The sequence below is a fragment of the Aythya ferina genome (assembly GCF_964211825.1).
Source record: "Aythya ferina genome assembly, chromosome: 3".
NCBI lineage: Eukaryota > Metazoa > Chordata > Aves > Anseriformes > Anatidae > Aythya > Aythya ferina.
The window spans coordinates 76,112,417-76,131,743 of NC_140298.1; the positions used below are offsets into that span (position 1 = coordinate 76,112,417).

The 19,327-nt window shown below is 37.8% G+C and overlaps 1 protein-coding gene across 1 annotated transcript in view; it reads right to left on the bottom strand.

Annotated features, from left to right (window-relative positions):
- Positions 1-19,327, bottom strand: part of MAN1A1 (mannosidase alpha class 1A member 1) — a 142,429-nt gene that overhangs the window by 49,596 nt on the left and 73,506 nt on the right. The window contains exon 5 of the mRNA XM_084516208.1: positions 8,422-8,516. Within this exon, the coding sequence (XP_084372334.1) occupies positions 8,422-8,516 (95 nt within the window). The remainder of the gene's footprint in view (positions 1-8,421; positions 8,517-19,327) is intronic.

Consider the following 19,327-nt stretch of genomic DNA (forward strand, 5'->3'; position numbering starts at 1 on the left):
GCATTGGTATAATAAAACTGAAAAACACAAAATTCAAGTTTTGGAGTGTTAATAGGATTACAAAGTACTAGAAAGAGAAGTTTGAATTTAAGATAAAGATAAGTGAAATAGTTCTGAACTACATCAGTTACATAGACCTGCATCAGTAAAAGGTAGGTTTCAGCCATCCACCTGGGAGGTAATAGCTTGGGAGGAGGTCGAGGAGAGATCCTCTTGTATCAGCAGGACTGAGGAACCATATAATCATGAAAAAAGATTTAGCTTTATGTATATATGTGCATGTATGTACATATGTATGCATTAAAGATACTTTAAAGGATAATATAAGAAGTATTGAAGTGACTAGTATCTTTGTAATGAGGAAAATGATGTAGCCTTCTGTAAAGAGGGTAGCAGAATCTCTTCTCAGTAATGTTTTCTGAAAAAATGTAGTTAGCAACTCGTCTTCATACTCACCGTTTTAGGACAATTAGAATATTTTAGAGTAACTATAAACATTAGTCACCAATTTAAATTAGTGCTTATTTTAGCATCTAAAACAGTCCTTACATTTGATGCTAGGAAAAAATCTTGTTCCTCCAGTCTTGTAGTGCTGAATAGGTATTATACTCTTATGCATAGTATTGCCAACAATTTAGTCAGACTGTCAAAGTATAAGGCTTGGTAACTCTCAGCTCTCATTATCCACCATATCACAAAGATGCTTAAACCAGAGGAGGAAAAAAAAAGAACATGCAAAACACACAAAAAGAACACACACAAAAAAATATATGAACAACAAAAAAACACAAAACCTTTTCCATTTTGAAATTAATATTTTTAAGAATGACCTGCTCAATTTGAGAATTTGTCCAGGTAGTCGTATTAAAGCAATTCCAGCTAAAAATACAAAACGTACTTCAGCTGGGTCTTGTACTCTGCATTTTCATGTTCAGCTGCAACTTTCAAATACATCTGGCAACTCAGAACTACCACAGAGACTCGAGGACTCCCTTGTTTCTCCTAGACAGCGCAGAAGTACCTCATGCAGGTGACTTCCAATTATCTCGACAGTATCAAGGAGACAGCAGCAGTTATTCAGCTAAAGCAAAAACACAACCAACACCAACATCTTTGTACTGATTTATAAAAAACTGTTTTCAATAAATGCCATTTCAAAGACTTACAAGCAGATTTCTTTGGGGAGCAAAAGCGGTTTTAACTATCAGGAAACAAACTGAGGATCTGATAAATCTTTATCATGCTCTGCACCAATACATCCTTACGCCCCCACATGTTTCAACTAGGGCCTGGTTAATTTACAGCTTGACGAGTAGAAAACTTTATGTACCTGGCTGATACATGACATGACACCCCTGGTACACGTCCTAAGTGTTTAGGGTGAACTTCTGACTTCTAATTTCTTCTAAAGCAAAACACAAAACAGTGCAACCTGCTTGTCCTGACTCACATCCCTCTCCCTTTCCAGCACAGAAAACTTCCCTACCCTTTCCACAAATAATAAACAAATAAACAGTTTCCCACTCCTAAAGCACCATGAAGGTAAAAAATTGTGATAGCTGTGGAAGGTTTCGATACCATGAAGGGAGTGTCTGCTGTGGAGGGGGCAAAAACCACCAAGTAAAGACCAATACCCTCCTGTAATGCGCTGGCTTCTGTGGGACTGTCACAAGCTTAGTTCTGCTTTATAAAAATCAACATTATCTCTTATTATCGCCACAGAGATCTCTGAAGTGTTTGCAATCACACATTCAGTGCTGAGGAATCACATTACTAGTACTTGCATGGGGTTTTACACAGATCAGTAGTATGATAATTACAAACCTGTTACTATCCATACTTATTTCACAGTGCCCTAGTAAACTGTAGGGAAAGAGTTAGTGTTTAAACCTAGATTCTGGACAAGACTCTCTTTCCTTTGGCTATAAGAAAGCACTGGAACTGAAAAAGATACTTGCAGTAGCAACAATAGGTCCCAAATCCTTCCTGTGCTATTGCCAGAGGGCAGCCTCCCACACAAATTCAGCATTACAATATTGAATTGGAACTGCTGTTTGAATAATACAGCTTAACCTTACAGGATATCACCAAAAAGTGTTTTTCTTGGTTCTTTTTTTCCCCTCACAGCTAAGTTGCTTGAAGTCTCATGAATATTTTTATAACTTGATTCTTGTGCTGCTCAGTGGCAAATCAGACACCATCACAGGTCCAAAATATCTACCCCCAAAACTGTACTGATATTCATAAATAATGCAAATTTTAATAACACTCTCAGACCAACTTACTTATTTTCATGTATGATTATGAAAGAATTATCATGGAAACTCAAAGGAAAAGGGGAATTTTTTTATTTTATTTTATTTTTTTCCCCAGTTAATTATGATTTTAGAATAGTTCATTTGATTTTTGCTGAATATAAGGCACAAACGATTTAATGCAGAACTGGCTACTCATTTCAAATAAGACAAAGACAAGGCAAGCAATTTGCTTACCATGGTATTCCAAGATGTTCTAGAACAATGAAATTGCTAATGAGATGGCTTATAACATGGTGATACCAGAACAGCCCAAATGCAAAACTATTTTTCAGGTTTATAATGCATCCAGAACTGACTCAAGAACTCTGAAGTTGTTTATGAATCAGTACGTTAACCAGCACTTAAAACAGTAGTGCTGAAAAGATGTAGTTTGCTGAAGTCATCTTTTCAGTGGTTACTTATGAAACAGAACGGATTTTTTTCCCTTAACTCAAAAAATTATTTTTTAATTATTTGTCTGAGGTCTTCTGTAGCCAATGGAGATTTTAGAGATCAGTATCTCTAGATAAATCATTCAATCCCCAAACATATTTTTAATGCCACACAAATATTTTTACATAGGTGAAGTTCAGCTAGGATTTATCTTTTTACATTCAGTGCTAATACAAATCCACACTGTGATCCAAATGCCTGAAGGAAAAAGCCTGTTTTCAATCGGTGGGTGTTAACACAGTGGAAATCTCAGTGTTTAACCCAATATCCAAATCATATTTATTACTGTTACCACTTTAATTTATGACATCAGTGGAACATTTGCCAAAACCACACACACAAAGTCTTTGTTAAGCATGCAGACTACTACAAGACTACTTTTAGCTTTCTTTTCTAAGACAGCATAGATTCCTTCCTCTAAAATTATGCCCAGGGTAGAAAGAAGAGATAAAATTAAAGATTCTACCTAAATAGTCCTTCTACATAGCCCTGCAATGACAAACTGTGCAGATAATATAAACCTTTCTTAATTACAAACCCTTTAAAACACAGATTTATTTTTTGCCAATGATAGTCAAATTTGAAGAATAACCTTCATTTAGCTCTGTAGCCCCCCTTTTTTTTAATAATTTAGACACTAGACTTAATAGTGCATGGCAGAAAATTTAAATCAGCCATTCTGACTGAATCTCCTCTCCTCTCCTCTCTCCCATCAACAAGCTTGTTGAGTCACTATGACAAGTGAAAGCATGAGTCACTAACTCTGTTAAAGAATATAGTATCATACGGACAACTTGATGTTTAGGAAAATTTTGCAATATCATGCAACAGTCACATTTTAGGCATTTCTGATAAAGTAAGTGGGGGAATTAAGCTTTCCAAAAAATTTACTGAATTTACATGTTTGGATCCTTTCTTCATATTTCAAGCTTTCTCAATGCATTAAGATTCCTTTATAAACTACAAGGAATCTAACGCTAAGTGCATTGATTATGACATTTTGGAGGAAGTCCCAGAACTCTAAGAGAACCATTCTGTTACACACTAAAATCTGCATCTTCTCTTAAGAAAATTTAAGAATTTTCCTAATGGGACAGGACACTAAAGAGATTTTGAAGGGCAATTTCTATTCCTGAACTGATTTAGTGTATTGGGTTTACGTGGCAAGGTTTTGGTAGCAGGGGGCTGCAAGGGTGGCCTCTAAAACAAGAATCCAGCAGCTGCCCTGTGGACCCAAAGGGACCCGCCACTGCCCGACCAGAGCCAAGCCAATAAGTGCTGTTGTTTGCACCCTGTGAGAGCAAATTTAAGCATGGGGAAAACAACAACAACAACAACAAAAACTGCTGTGCAACAGCAGCTGGGAATGGGGAGTGAGAAAGTGTGGGAGAACCAGCCCTGCAGATTCTGAGGTCAGTGCAGAAGGAGTTGCTTTAGAAATATAAACTGATACAAAAAACAAAGAGGGTGTTTTCTTTTTCTTTAAACAAGGTGGAAGGAAAAAGGAGGATCGTTTGTGAAGCTGTGCCATGGGTACATCTTGCTCAGAACCCTGGAGGAGGCTCCCAGGGGTGTCTGTATCTTCGTGAAACTTTCATTCAGCCATGGAGGCTTGGCCAGGTCTGTGGCTTAATTTAATGTTCTGTACAAAATGTGGTTAAACAAACAAACAAACCTAAAAAAAATCTAGAGCAGCTTGTTTTAAAAACATGAAACATATTGGCCACATCCCTATAGCATAAATACTGTAGTTTTCTCTCTTCCATCCTTGATTACCTGCAACTGAGTTAACTAAATACTTCGTTCGAACAATTTAGCAAGTCCTCTGCTACCTCACTTTGCAAAATATGTAATATTGAATGCAGCTCAGGTCCACTGTTGATGTATAATCAGTGCTAAAGTGTAAAAGGCAAAGAATCCTTGGCTGACATCAGACACAGTAAGCATTTTATGTTTATGTCAAGTACATCTTATCACTTCCTGAGGTTTGACTTCAATACACATTAATGAAATCTATTTCAAACTCCTCCCTTTTGATTTCCATTAAGCATCCCTGCTCTGTACTACTCTATCCATACCTCATGGCTACTCTATCCATACCTCATGGTGTTTCCTTCTGGACAGGACTTCTGACAGTCCCTGTACCCATTAGTGCTGAAATCAATCACTGAGTGAGAAGCACAGTATTCCCGCAGCCACAACAACACTTGCAAGCAAGCTGGAGGTCCAAAGATGCAATTCCAGAAGTAATAAATAAATAAGAAATAAAAAAAATAGCCCAGTCAAAAACTTTTTTTCACAAAGGGAAAGCATATCTATTTTTCAAAGTTTCAGATGCACTGGAAGGTTACATAACAGATTAATTCTACATAAAAAGCAAGTCAAGCCAGTGACTAACAGTACTGCTGCATAGTGGCTCATGAGGGATGGACAATTGATAACCTTAAAACAATGATTCAGGTGGTATGCATGGAGAACAAACATTATATGGAAACAATGTTCTTTCATATAAGAATGCTCCTTGGTTGTTTATTATAAAGCAGTAATAGGATCTTATTGGAATTAACAGGGACTGAAAAAAAGATACAGGTTTACTTTCAAAAGGAAAAAAAAAAAGTGATACAGAGAGACAATTTCCATCCAAAAGAGACAAAATATTGTACAGGATCTTATTCTGATAAGTTTTTTCTTGACTGATCCAATAGTCTAACAATAAGCCCAAGTCCCAGTTTCCTTTTTGATAATTTTAGGGGTAAAAATAGGTAGACCTATTAAAAAGGTTACCTAACACTGAGAACATGATGCAAGCTGGGTATTTCTTAAGATTACTTAACTCACTATCTAAGGGAGTTTTAATTCAAGACTTTTATTTCTATAAGTCTGAGAGGCATGTGAGAGAAATACCTAAGCAATCTGATTGCTCAGTCATAAATTACTTGAAGCTTAAGAAAAAGAGAAATGAAAATTTTAGCATGAAGAAGCCAGTTTGTCATGGCTCACTGAGAACAAAAATAGAGGACCAAGAAGTAATTGTATTTTAAAAAGCTGTTACAGCTGCTGTTTTAGAAGCTCTGAAGACAAAATAGCTAAATAAATTATTCAGGTGAGGGGAATAAATAAATAAATAAATTTTAAAAACTGGCTTTGCCAGCTTGTCCTCCCTATCCCAAGAAGCACCTATCTATATATTAAGAAAATATAAGAATCCACGTAATAAGAACTGAAATCCCTCTATCAGGCCACCACAGATTTGTATTCATTCTCCCTCTGCAGCCTCTGTTTGTACCAGTGCTCTCAGCTCAGAATCATCAAGTATGATGTAACACTAGTTACTGAAAGTAGCATGTGAGCCAAAAAGGGAACTTTAAATTTAGCAGTATTAGCAGAAGTGAAAAACAGATGCTGAAGATGCAGAGCAATATCAAGAACATTAAAAACATGGAAATGCAGCTGAAATATATAGAAAGAAAGAAAAGGAAATCCCATTACAAACTACCAATCTCATTACTTAAAATGTACTTCATAGACAAAAGGAAGTTTTATATAGAAACACACTCAAGAAATTGACTAATAATTTTAGCTGTAGAATAAGTACAATAAACATTTAATATGTTTGAAAATTCAGGTTCCACAAATAAAAAGCATGGCTTTTTTCCCATGGCTTTTAAGTCATGAGGAAAGGAGAAGGATGAAGAAAAAATGGAAAAGAGAAAGATGGTAAGACTTTGGGTAGATGCCTTTAGTATATGCTAGGACACACACGACAAAAACACATATATATGTTTACACAGAGGTAGTCAAGGAGAGAGCAGGCCTGTCTCTGATACTACAGGATGAGTGGAGAAAATAAACTATTTTGTGAAGAACATTTGCATAGTGAAAGAAATAGCCAGCTCATCTGCTAATCCAAAAATAGTCATTTAAAAATAACCACTGACACCCACAATCTATTGTCAGTGTTCTCCAATTTGAAGCATAAATCAAAATAAAATCAAATAAAATACTAATCAGAAATGAGGCATATTAGGTCCATAATATATTCATGCTTCAATGGCTTAGCACTTCCTAAGCTTGGATGCCAGCATATTTGTTTACGCGTGGTATTATGGAAGAGTCATCTATTGAAGGTCAAATCGAGACAGATGCGCAAGGATTCAGAATGAATAACCAAGAACACAGTACTGAATGTAACACTTGCTGCCATATCACAGGGAAGTTACCTTGGCACACATCCCCTTCCACTTTGGTTACAGATAAGCGAAGAATCCCCCGTTATTTTTTTATTTTATTTTTATCACCACCTCACATTGCTTGTGATCAGCTTTTACAATGTGCCACAGCTTTTGTTGTGAGAAGCTAGGAACAAACCCATAAAGACCCTACAAAATCGGAACTGTTTGAGAAAAAAAAAATTAAAAAAAGATAGATATTTAGTAGGTAAGGGCTACATTTAAGACAAATTTTTAGCCTGAAAACTTTACTATTTAAATACGCCATGTAGTGTACGGTACTGTTGTGCTGCAATTAGAAATGTATGCAGGATTTTGTACTCAGAATCTTTTGTAACAGCTTAACAAATAAACAAAAAACCTCAAGCCATTGTACAATTAACTTCTACAGAACTCATTAAAAGCTTTTGAGAATAAATCATTAACATGCATGTAAGTAACTACTCGAAGCACAAGGACCATCACCAGGCACCAGTCAATCAGTCCCTTCAGCGATTTGAAAGTCTGCGAGGAACTAACTCCCTCCTGCACCCCGCACACACACATGATGTTTGTCCACCGCCTCTCGCCTCATTTCTGTTTGAAGGGAGGGTGCAAGATAAGCCTGTCCAAACTCAGATGCCAGGGACTTATGTAGGACTGTCTCTCAGCAGCTTAATGGGAATCCTCAAACATGCACAGCCAACCCAGCAAGCATGCCAACACACGCCCCAGACTGGGAAAAAGGCATATCCATGAATACATATTGAGCAGAGAATGGGGGAAGATGCTGACTGTCAAGGTGAGAATAGCACAGCCAACCACCACCAACAAAAAAGATGACTCCCACACATGCAGAGTGAAATTATCCTTGATTCTCCTCGACAAGCAGTACTTCTCATTCTTGTGATGGGTGATACTGGGGTTTATTTGCAGTATTATGAAAGCTGATGTGTCCTTATGAATATGCAAAAACATGAACATGCACTCTATGTACTCCTTAGGAGAGGATGCAGACCAATATGTCGCTTGTAGCAGATATTACTCTTGCTTCGTGATATATTGCCGAAGGACACACTGACACTGCATTTGGGTTTAGAGTGGAAGTAGCTGGACACCGTACCCTTTCAGAGTAGCACGTGTCCTTTTGCAACTACTGTACATATAACAACACTAAAACAAATGGAGGACTTTGAGGAAAGTGATGAGCAACATACATGTACTAACTGATAAGTAAGCAGTTAGTTCTGAGGTGAATAAGTGTTATTTCTACACGCATTCTTGTGTGCGCAATATATACCTACTTATATTTCTTCATTTAAGCTATAGAAGAAAGGATCTTACATCAGCTTTTACCTAGTTGGAAAGACTAAAACTGTGAGGAAATTGCAATAGTTCTGTGGAAAGGACTTTTCACCACAACTATTTTATATGTTGTAGTCACCAAAAATAAGTTGTTTTACCTCTTAATATTAAGCAATGCCCATGGTATCCCAGTGGGAGTGTTGAAAGCAGGTAGCAATTTCTCTCCAAGCTCCACTGCCTTCTTTCGGAAAATCTGGAAGTTAAGAAGAAACAAAGTGTTGGAAAACGCATTGCAATTCCCACTAAATGACATCTCAGCACAACGAAGCATCTCTGGTGTTTCTTTAGTGCTGTAAAAAGAAACAAATCAGCACAAGCAGTTTTCCATTGCACAAAGTTACAGTGGGTAGGGAGTGCCACGGACTACTGAAGGAAGATGACACGGTGAAGACAGCCAGAGAACCTGCGCCTGGCATGACCAGGAGACGTAAGTCAGAGACACCAGTGAGGTTGGACCTGCTCTGGTTTGCACAGGAATGCTGTGCGCTGGAGAAGGGCTTCAATAGCCAGGTGTGGTGCTGGGTCCATGCTGGGTGACACTTGTTAAGACACTTGCCTGCCCAGGGACACATGTCCTCCCCAAGCGGGATGGCCACATACCTGTCATATGGTGGATGTGCGCTGCACAGACAATCTGACACAATGAGAACCCCAGAACACGAGAAATATCAGCATAGTGATATTTTTGCAGCACCACAGCATTTATGGACTCAGCCAGCTTATACCCCAATGGGCGTCAATTAACTCAGAAATCAAAATTTACACCTACAGATAAATGAAAGTTAACTGATCTTTAGCACCTGAAGAGTCTAAACTTCCATCTTTTAAACAAGAAGGAGAAAGAGCTTGACTGCTTAACATATGCCCACAAGAACTACAAACAATTTAACATCAGGAACTTTTATGTTCAGAGTGACTGCTATAACACTACAACAAAGAAGATTTTGCTCTCCTTGGACTGCCAGCTCAGCTCAGGTTACATTAGCCTGACTTCTGGAGCACTGAGTGCTTTAGTAAAAGAGTTTCTAATTAGAAGCAAAAGTGTTCCAACTTAAATATAGCAACCTATTTAGTGATCTCAGTATTTGGATGTGCAAGGCCTACTTGCTTGGAATTATGCTGAAATCCCATGCAAAACTGAAAGGCATTATCCCAGGTGTAATAGCCAGAATAGCAAAGTCACCTTCATCATCCTGACTTTCTAATAATGTCTCCCTTTGGTTCATTTTTCCTCCCTGAAATATATTGATGATGAATTTGTATTTATTTTTAGAAATCAATTTGTACACTTGATGCATCTCACAGTGTAGCCAAGTACAGTACAGAATATTTTCAGAGAAGGAAAACAACGCACAGGAACCCTCTCTATATGTTTAAGTGAATGCATAAATAAAGACATTTACTGGTCAAGACAAGGTAACAGAAGAAATTTATTTCTACAAAAATGAAATACAACTTATAAAATCCCACTTTCTAAAAGCCACTTTGAGTAAAGCTCTTTATTGTTTAAAAATATGTGATCAGGAGAGAATTTAAAGCTCTGTGACAATCACGTTACCAGAAAGAACCTCCAGAATACCCCACTGTCTCTATACGACAGAGGTTTCTGTGAAAGTGGTCTCAGGTTTGGAATTACAATGTAGAAAATTTTGAGGGAAGTTACAGAATTTGAAGCTAAACTCAGGCTGTAGTCAGAAAACATTTTTGAGTAAAGTGCATGTGAGTGCTGGAATAAACCTGAAGAGAGGCAACAGGGAAAATAATTTGCTGGGAAATCCCTTCATAATCCATGTTATTTCTGACTTCCCACATCACTGACTGTAGATTCTGCCAAGAATTAATTATGCATTTGGGATCATCAGGCAGCATATAATTCAGTCTCCCCAAGGGTTAAAACTTTGAGGGACATTCAGAAAGAACAGCTGGTGCAGAAGAAATCTACTAATTCCTTAGTGGATTTACTGGAGAGGAGCAAGTGACCCCACAAGGAGCACACAAGTTTTCCCTTCATTACACTACACAGTTGCATTTGTTCACTTGCTCTATTAAAACCTATGTTTTGCTCTTTCACCATGAGAGGCTTCCTGGCATTTTCACAGTATATGAATCAGAGAATCACAGAATGGCTGAGGTTGGAAGGGACCTCTGGAGATCATCTGGTCCAACCCCCCCCTCCCCCCCCGCCAATCAGGCCCACCTAGAGCATGCTGCACAGGACGGCATCCAGGTGGGTTTTGAATACCTCCAGAGAAGGAGACTCCACAACCCCTCCAGGCAACTGTGCCAGGGCTCTGTCACCCTCACAGTAAAGAAGTGCCCCCTCACATTCAGCCAAACTTCCTGTGTTTCGGTTTGTGACCCTTGCCTCTTGTACTATTGTCAGGCACCACTGAAAAGAGTCCGGCCCCATCCTCTTGACACCCTCCCTTCAGATATTCATCTTAGCATCTCTACTCTGAAACACTGAAGCACTCACAGAAGAGCGGTCATGACAAACCTGAGCAATGGGCACACAGCATGCCTGAATCCTTGTAGAAACATCTGTGTGCTGTGCAACATAAAGCCAGCCCTACATGTAAAGCAGGTAAATATTTTATTTTACGGTATGTGATTGAAGGTGAAGATTGTCAATGTGCCATACACGTTCTTTTTGGACTCGTATTTAAGAACAAGAGGAGCTCTCTCTTTCAAAGGCACATACGTGTTTAGCCCTAGCAGTGGCCGCAAGGACAGTAGCTGACCAGGGCTCCGTAACTGCTCCGTCACAGGTTGCATTAATCCTTCACCATTAAAAAAATCACACGCAAACCAGAAGTTTGTTATAACAACTTCTTCTGGACAAAAACGTAACATTCTAGTTTCTCAATTAAATATTTGATATATAGCAATAGTGCTTTAATTTCAAATAGTTCTACCAACTTTCACACATATTTTTTCTATTCTATGTTATAAATTAACAACCTGATTTCGTTCAAAAGAAAATTGCCTCCTCCAGATAAATGTCAAAAATAACAGTTATCCAAAAATAAACACATCTGATGTGAAGCAGTAAGGAAATACTGTTCCACATACAGATAAGCAAGGAAAGTCAAAGCCACTCATGATAAGGACAGAGCACTGAACAAACTGTTAGTGCTTTGAACAGACAGTAAGGTTGGGCATTCCAACTTCTTTCTTTTCCCAAATGTCTGTCTTCCAGTGTAGTAAGCAACCTGAGAAACAGAAACCAAAAAAGAAAAGCAGCTAGAGAAACAGACTAAAAAAAATGATTTTTAGACCTTCTTACAATTTTGGAACAAGTCCTGAAGTGAAAATGCACTTCTTGTTTGTAAGACAATTTCAACAAGTTATTACTGTTGCAGGGTAGTGATTTTCCTTCCGTTTCCAAAGTTAAAATAAGTCAACTGCAGACACTATCCAATTTTATCTCTAGGGCTAATTTAACATGGCTGAACAACTGACTGCCAAATCACTATCTATCTAGTACAACAGTATAGGCAAGAACGACAAGAACACAACACTTTGTGAATGACTGAATGCACTATATGGCAACTTCACACAGCAAAATTACACTCTTTTAGTAAGGGTAAGAGGGTGAAGACTAATAAAGGAACCATGTTGTTTTTCAATTTGACGCTTTAACAGCTGAAAAATAATAATAGGGAAAACTAGTGTTCGTTTTAATTAATCCAGACCAAAAACTTCTAATATTAGACAAGAAATAGATGTTGTACAGGTCAAGATTATTTTTTTTTCAGTTTATAAAAATGAATAAACAACAGAAACCTCTTAACATCTCTGTTGCTGACACAAATTTTAAATTTTTGCCAAGCCCTAAACTCTTCCTACTCATACTGAGTAAAGTAATTTTTTAGTAAGCAAAAAGTATGATACCCATTACAGGGATGTACAGAAAGGCAGAAATGACAGAGCACAGAAAAAGATAGGACAATTTATATAATAAAGGAAAAGTCTACTGCAAATTTCCCATCATAGTGGTTATCTTGAGAGGCTCAGGGACTTTTTCTGGCCTCTCTTCATGGATGCTCAGCCAGCAGAAATGAAGGCTTACTTAGACAAAATAGGCTGTCTGGATCAGACCTGGTAGATGTTGTCACAATCCTATGCCTGCACCAACCCTTCATCCATACCCTCTTATAAAAAACAAACCAAACCAAAACAAGAGTAGTTCTTCTAAAAGTCTACAAATCAATTCCAAGACCAACTTGACTTACTCCACTGCTCTATCATATCTGGAGTGCACACTTTTTGATTAAATGAGACTGTGGTGTTATTTACCTGATGTACCTCTGTCATTTCATCAAGTAATAAGAAGAGCAACCTGCACTGACAAATCCCTTCTTTTAAGTGGAGGAGTGAGAGGAAAGTGCTGTGGCTAACGTTAAAAAGGAAACAAACCACTAAAAATTGTACTTATATTGAAGTTGACTACATTCTATACCCTCGTAAAGAAAATCATTCTTCAAATCAGTGAAGCACTGTGATTTAGGGAAAAATAATAACTGAAAAGGGTCAGAAATAGATGACCAGTATGTAACACTGTTAGGATATTAAATGCTTTCTCAAACATTTCTCTCTAACCTCATTTTTTATTTTTTTTGTCAGAAGACAGCTATGGGACACAAGATGATCCCTCTTTTTAAACTCAATGTCTTAGTAATATATTTTAAAAGTTCACATAAGATCTCTGGCATGCTTGTATAACACTGATACTCACTGTATGAAGGTCCTGTGTGAGAATATCTCCTCTGTAGAGTGCACAGACTCCTTCACACTCAGCAATCCTACTCAAAATCAGCACTAAAGCAAATTAGATACTTACTGCAGTCATATGATAGATTATACAGAAAATCAAGTTGCTACATTTTCCTGTGAGACCTGTTTATATTATGAATTATTGGTTAAAACAAGCTCAGTGCCCTATAAAATAGCATCTCTGTCTTTGAATTACCAATCTCAAGCGCCTTACACAACCCAAACCCACTCCAAACCCTGCCACCATTTCTCCTAGCCAGCATTTATTTTAACAACATTTTAGCATTCGGTAATACACAAAGAAGAAATCCATGTCACTGCTCTGCACACTCTGCTTTCCTGTTCTTGTCTGCTCATTCTACAGCTAACAAACACATCAAGTCATTGAGCCCACTTATCCAGTAAACAAAAGATTTTCTCACTCCATGAATCATTCTTAATTGTTTTTAAATATATATAAATATTTTTGGCCCTCATTAGAGACAAGAAACTAACATGTTTGGATCTGAAGCCCTTGTCTGAGCACACTACCACTACACAAGCTGCCAGGAGGTATGCTTTTGCACAGCATACTTATGTGTGTCATGATTCCCAGTGCCAAGTCATGCACTTCCTCAGTAGCTCTCATCCACACCTTTCATTCTAGTAGGACTGCTAGCATGATTACTGAAAAATGTAAGGAAAGTGACCACATTTGCATATACAGTACTTACACCAGCAGTTTTCCTACAGCAATTCTTTTTCTAATAACAATTTCCTTATTTCTCTCAAATATGACCTTAATTATGTGAGGCACTCTTGCTTAGAAAAGCAGCTTGGGCATGGGATTGTTTTGTTCTGCTTTCTTTTTGTCACTGATGCAAATACTAAGGTTTTCGGTGTAAATCAGGACACAAACTTTAGATGAAACTAAGTTGTGAATTTAATGAACTACATTTTCCAAGTAACCAGTTAATTTAAATCAGTTATTTGCATTCTTTACACAATCCTGTGGCATGCAGATATCAAAAGTATGTTTTCTGAATTTTTTTAAATGGCTTTAGAGAAAAATGCCTTCTCTTTTAAAAGAAGTCAAACATTCACAACTGCATTGCTTATGTTAGAAGACCCAATCCCACAATCAATGAAATTTTGCAGATTGTTGTGTCCATTACAAAATCTTATTAGGGAAAACTGTTCCCACAGAGAAATAAGGATCTGCCTGCAAAGGTGCAACTGTAAGACTAAGACCAGAGCTGTCATTCGGTGCAATATTGACTTTCGTTATAGTGCAGGAAGGTTATCTTCCCTGGATAAACAAAAACATTTCCTCCAGCTAGAATGACAAACTCCTTTGAAATGTTAGATTACCTCATCATAGATTTAATTGCAGTTGCTAATCAGGAAGAAAAGAAAACACAGGAAACAAAGCAATATCTCAGAATTGTATGATGCACATGAAATTTAAAAAGAGCATTATAAGTTCCATACCAGTGAAGCCAGAAGTTAATTTTTAACTGCAATCAGAGGAAATGATCCTAATTATTATTTTTCTAATTGACAAAGACATTTTCTCTTCATCTCTAATTCTGTCACGTTAAGCATTTTTCATTTTTGTTTTATATTTACAGATAAAAACTGACAAGCCACTAAGTAAGATTTATTGCTTTCTTTCTTGTACCTGACTGCCTCTCCCAGTGGGGTAAGGAATGAATATTTCAGTGCAAAAGCAGCAAACAAGAGCAGAAAAATGAACACAGACAGGCTGCTTTGCTTCTCATCAGAACACTGAATAGAAATCCTTTCAGTCTAACAAATGTTGATTTAGGTTTAAAGTGATCCGCTAACAAAGGAGAGCTCTTTTAGAAGAACTTGCTCTAATACATTGTTCACCGAAAGACAATCCAGGAATTTTGCTATGTTTGTATTTTATTTTTACAATGAAAGATTGGAAATGCTACAAAATTGTTCTGCTCCACCTGAAATACCCCAATAGTATAGATTAATAATATAAGATGTATTATTCTACTATCTTCAAGTGATATGACACTTGTCATATTATGTGAAACAATTTCCTATAAAATATTTTCAGCGTTTATGACACCTTGATAAGATACCTGGTTGCTTACATTAACTCTGCAGCAATTATCTGTTTTACAGCTGCTGACATCTTGACAGTAACAGGTGGTTTGGGGCTTAATTTCAGTCAGCCCTCACTTACTCCTGAGCCAAGTCAGTTATGAATGATCTGCGCTGCAAGTTAACAACATTTCTGGACCCAAGCGCTGTAATGAGTCACATCAGCGTGGAAAACAGTATTGACAGAAGGAGACCAAGAGACCATCATCTAGGACCTACGCAGTTGCAATTGTATTTATTATGCACCCAGATCTGGAAGTGCTGGAGAGCCTGTCTTGAGTGGTTTCCCCTGTAGCAGCCTGGTTTTGGAAGGCTGCTTGAATGCTGCAGTCTGCTGGCAAATGCACAGGGCCTGGACACGACACCCTCCAGCACTCATGGTACCTGCATCTCCTGCATCACATCTAATGCAGGGGTGCCCATGGCCTACTGAGCCTGGGCAGGGAAGAGCTGACTTTGTGCTGGAAACCTAAATCACCACCGTTTCCTTAAAAGCACAAAGAAAGAAGGAAACAAAGTGTGCCTCAACTTCCTTACAAATTGTGGCTTGCCACATGCACAAATAAGAATATTGACTGGAGGGAGCAGGGTTTTACTTCAGCAAGAATTTCCACAAGCAAGCTGCCCCCTCCCTGGCCATGAGGCAGGTTTCTCATCCCGCAGGGATGCCGGCAGAGGGAGCACACGTGAAGCATAAGCACAGCACAGCTGAGGGGCTTCTTGGGGTCTGGGGACATCAGAAAAAAGCCCAGGAAAAGGGCTATACTGAAAAGCCTCAGATTGGTAAATAATCTCAGCCGCTCCCTTCTCATTAAAATTCTCACACTAGCAGTGCTAGTTTTCATCCAAATCTCTCTCACACATATAAGAACAATATCAGCTGTATAAAGTAGGAGGAATATTATGTTTAAAAATAATTACACTCTGCAGCCATTCCCAGAATCTTGTTAAGCATCTGCTGTCACACAGTGCTGGGCTGTAACATCACAACAGATAATGTGTATACTGGTTTCCAGATAAGAGAACCTGAAAAATGCAGACCCTGCAATAAAAGGAGAATTCCTATCTCAATTGAGGGCTGAATCAGCCTCAGGGTAGTGTTTTTAACAAGATCTTCCATACGGAAGTCCAAAGTGTATATTTAACACATATATGAGAGCAACAGCTATTAGAGCACTCAAACCTCAGGTGCTTTTGGCACCTGAGGTGACGTGTCAGCTCAGGAAGGGGCACAGCAGCTTCCAGCTTTCAAAAATCTCAAAGTATTTAAAGAATTTTCCTGGACCCTGCAGTCGTGGGAGATTCAGACAGCTTGTGGTTTCAGTGAGCCACAACTCCTTCTCACTTGCAAGTATCAGAGCAGCACGTGTCTTTTTCACAACTTGTGGAAGTAACGGACACAGCTGTGCTTTTACACTTGTACAGCGTACCCCAGTATGCTGGTCCCCAGCTTGTAGAGACCATACCATACAATAAACAGTACGCTGTAATATCCAGGAATATTATTTGACAATGAAGAGCATGAAAAGCATCTGTTATCCTACAAAGAAAGCTAAAACGTACACCAAGCTAATATATATATATATATATTTTTTTTTTTTTTCTGAAGGAAATCTATTTAAAAGATGCTTATTACAAAAATTTGATTACAGTTTCGAAAAACAAACAAATCTATCTTTTATTCAATTATTATTTTTTGTTATGGCTTAACTGATGGCAAGAAAATTAATTTCCTCTTCTAGCTGATTATTGTACCAAAGAAATCATGTAGCACCATGAGGAATCGCCCCCCGCAGAAAAGACTGTAGAGAACTTAATCAAATGGAAGTAACTGGATTAGGGAGAGATTTCCAGATTTAATCCAAATGTACATAGCAACAAGCACAACACAAAACCCTCAAGTTACCAGCAATAGCTACCACACGTAATTACTTCAGGTTTTTTAACTGCAGAATTTCTAAGTAGATACTTTGTGTTCAAAAATCATATTTTAGGAAAGTCAGTAATAAATGGTAAAAAGTAGCAGAAAGAAGGCAAAACACAAAACAAAGAAATATTACTGTACAGTAATGTATATGTCTGACTGGTACTTTAAAATTTGAATGAAAGAATTGCTAAATAAGCAAAGAATTAAAAAATTATAAAGGAAGAGATTGTTCCAGTTATATTTAGTTATTTCCTTTTGTGCTATTTATGTGTATTTAAGATTGCTTATGCAGCTATAAAGAACAATTTAACAGGAAGAACTCTTAGGCCACAAGTAACTGCTAGTTTATCTGCTAATGTCAAGAAACCATTAACTTTTTTAAAGCTTATGCATACTTGCACAATTAAAAGTTAAACTACATCCTATTAGTACCTGTAAAACTCACAAGCTTTCATTAATATTATTTATCTAGTGATAATTCAAGACAAGGTGGCGATGAATAAATTAAAGAAACTTTAACAATTGTCTGCAATAAAATAAATTATTTCTATATGAGAGCCTTTTAGAATTCCTCCCCCCAAATTCAGGGCAGCTTTAACTTTCCAAAAGGTGTGGTATGCAGCATGACAATGAGTAATGAACAGGATTTGCTGCATATGTGCAGATCAACCGCATGCTGGCAGCTGGCTCTGGAGACTCAAACCACAGGTAGCAAGATTCATGCCTAAAAAAGCTGCTCTGAAAGTTTAAGATTCTAAACTCCCACACAATCCGCAATAAATACATTATAACATAGCTCAGCGTAGGTAAATCTATGTCAAGATTTGGGATCTATTGTCAAAGATTTGGGATGCCATCCTTATATCCTGCCAGAAATAGAAATGAATTACTGAAAAGGCTGGAATCCCAGATTCCCCATCAAATGATGAATGAGCTTCTAGCAAGCGCAGACGGCAAGCTAGCAGACATTAAAACTATTAGCAGCCCACGAGTGAGGACTAAGCCCAAACATAAGAGCTAGTTTGAGTTTTTAGCTGATACCCGGATAACTGGAACGGGGTTGATACCTAGAGACCCACCTCCCCTCAATCCCAACAAAAGAAAACTGCCAGCAACCTGAGAAATCTGATGTTCAAATGCTTGGATGCTGGTGAGAGACACAAACACCATCAGCCCTAGGAGCAACCAATGGACTAACACAAGGCATGTGTGTTGAGAGGACAAAGTATTGTGTGTTTAGTGCTCAGGTCTTCTCCAGTTAAGGAAGATGATATATGTATTTGAAAATACATCGGACATAAGTAAACATGAATGGAACTAGAAATAAGGCACATACAATGGAAACTCATTATATTATGAAGCAATACAGAAAACATCTGGATGCCATCTTCGAGGTTTGTGTTTTTCCTGATTAAGGAAACAGCTGCCTTAGTAAAATTACTCATATCCACCAGTAATGAGGAGTATCTTTTAGCACAATACGTCTGTTAAGCCACAAGCATCTGCTTCCTAATTTTCTTTTTATTTAATCTTGTGTACCCAGCCCAAGTGCTGTAACAACAAATTTAAATAGCTGCCTCATTTTACATTTTTTGCAAGCCATGGTATCTAAACAAAGAACAGCACTTTGCATACGCAACTCCTTTCAAGCAGGTGACCGCTGGGAGGTGATTTGCAGCACCATCTGCATGAAGGGGGGAGAGGGTGGAGAAGCCTGGTAAACATTGCATGGTGAATCAATAATTACATCCTTAACGTAGCATAAAGTGCTACCAGAAGATTAATTCCTGGCTTTGTTAATTTGACTGTATCTTTTAATTCCAATACTGATGAGTGATTCAGAGCAATGCCTTTACTGTGCACCTAAACCATGGTGGCAGGTACGTAAGAGGCTAACATCGGTCCGGCTAGGTAAAGGAAGTCTGTTTGCTTTTTAGTGTTAACTTAATAACAAATGGAGAACTGCTTGTTTCAGCCAGTGTTCTGTGATACTTGCAGGCTTGTTGCAGTTGCTAATGGAAAAAGTTTTAAATGATGTTTATTAAATATACTAGCGTGACAACATGAACAGGATATCAAGTATTCCAAATTTTATTGTTATTCCACTCATTTTATTTTTTTTTCCTAACTTCGTTTAATTCATTTCAATGTTTTACTCCAGCATCAGCATAATAGCTTAATGA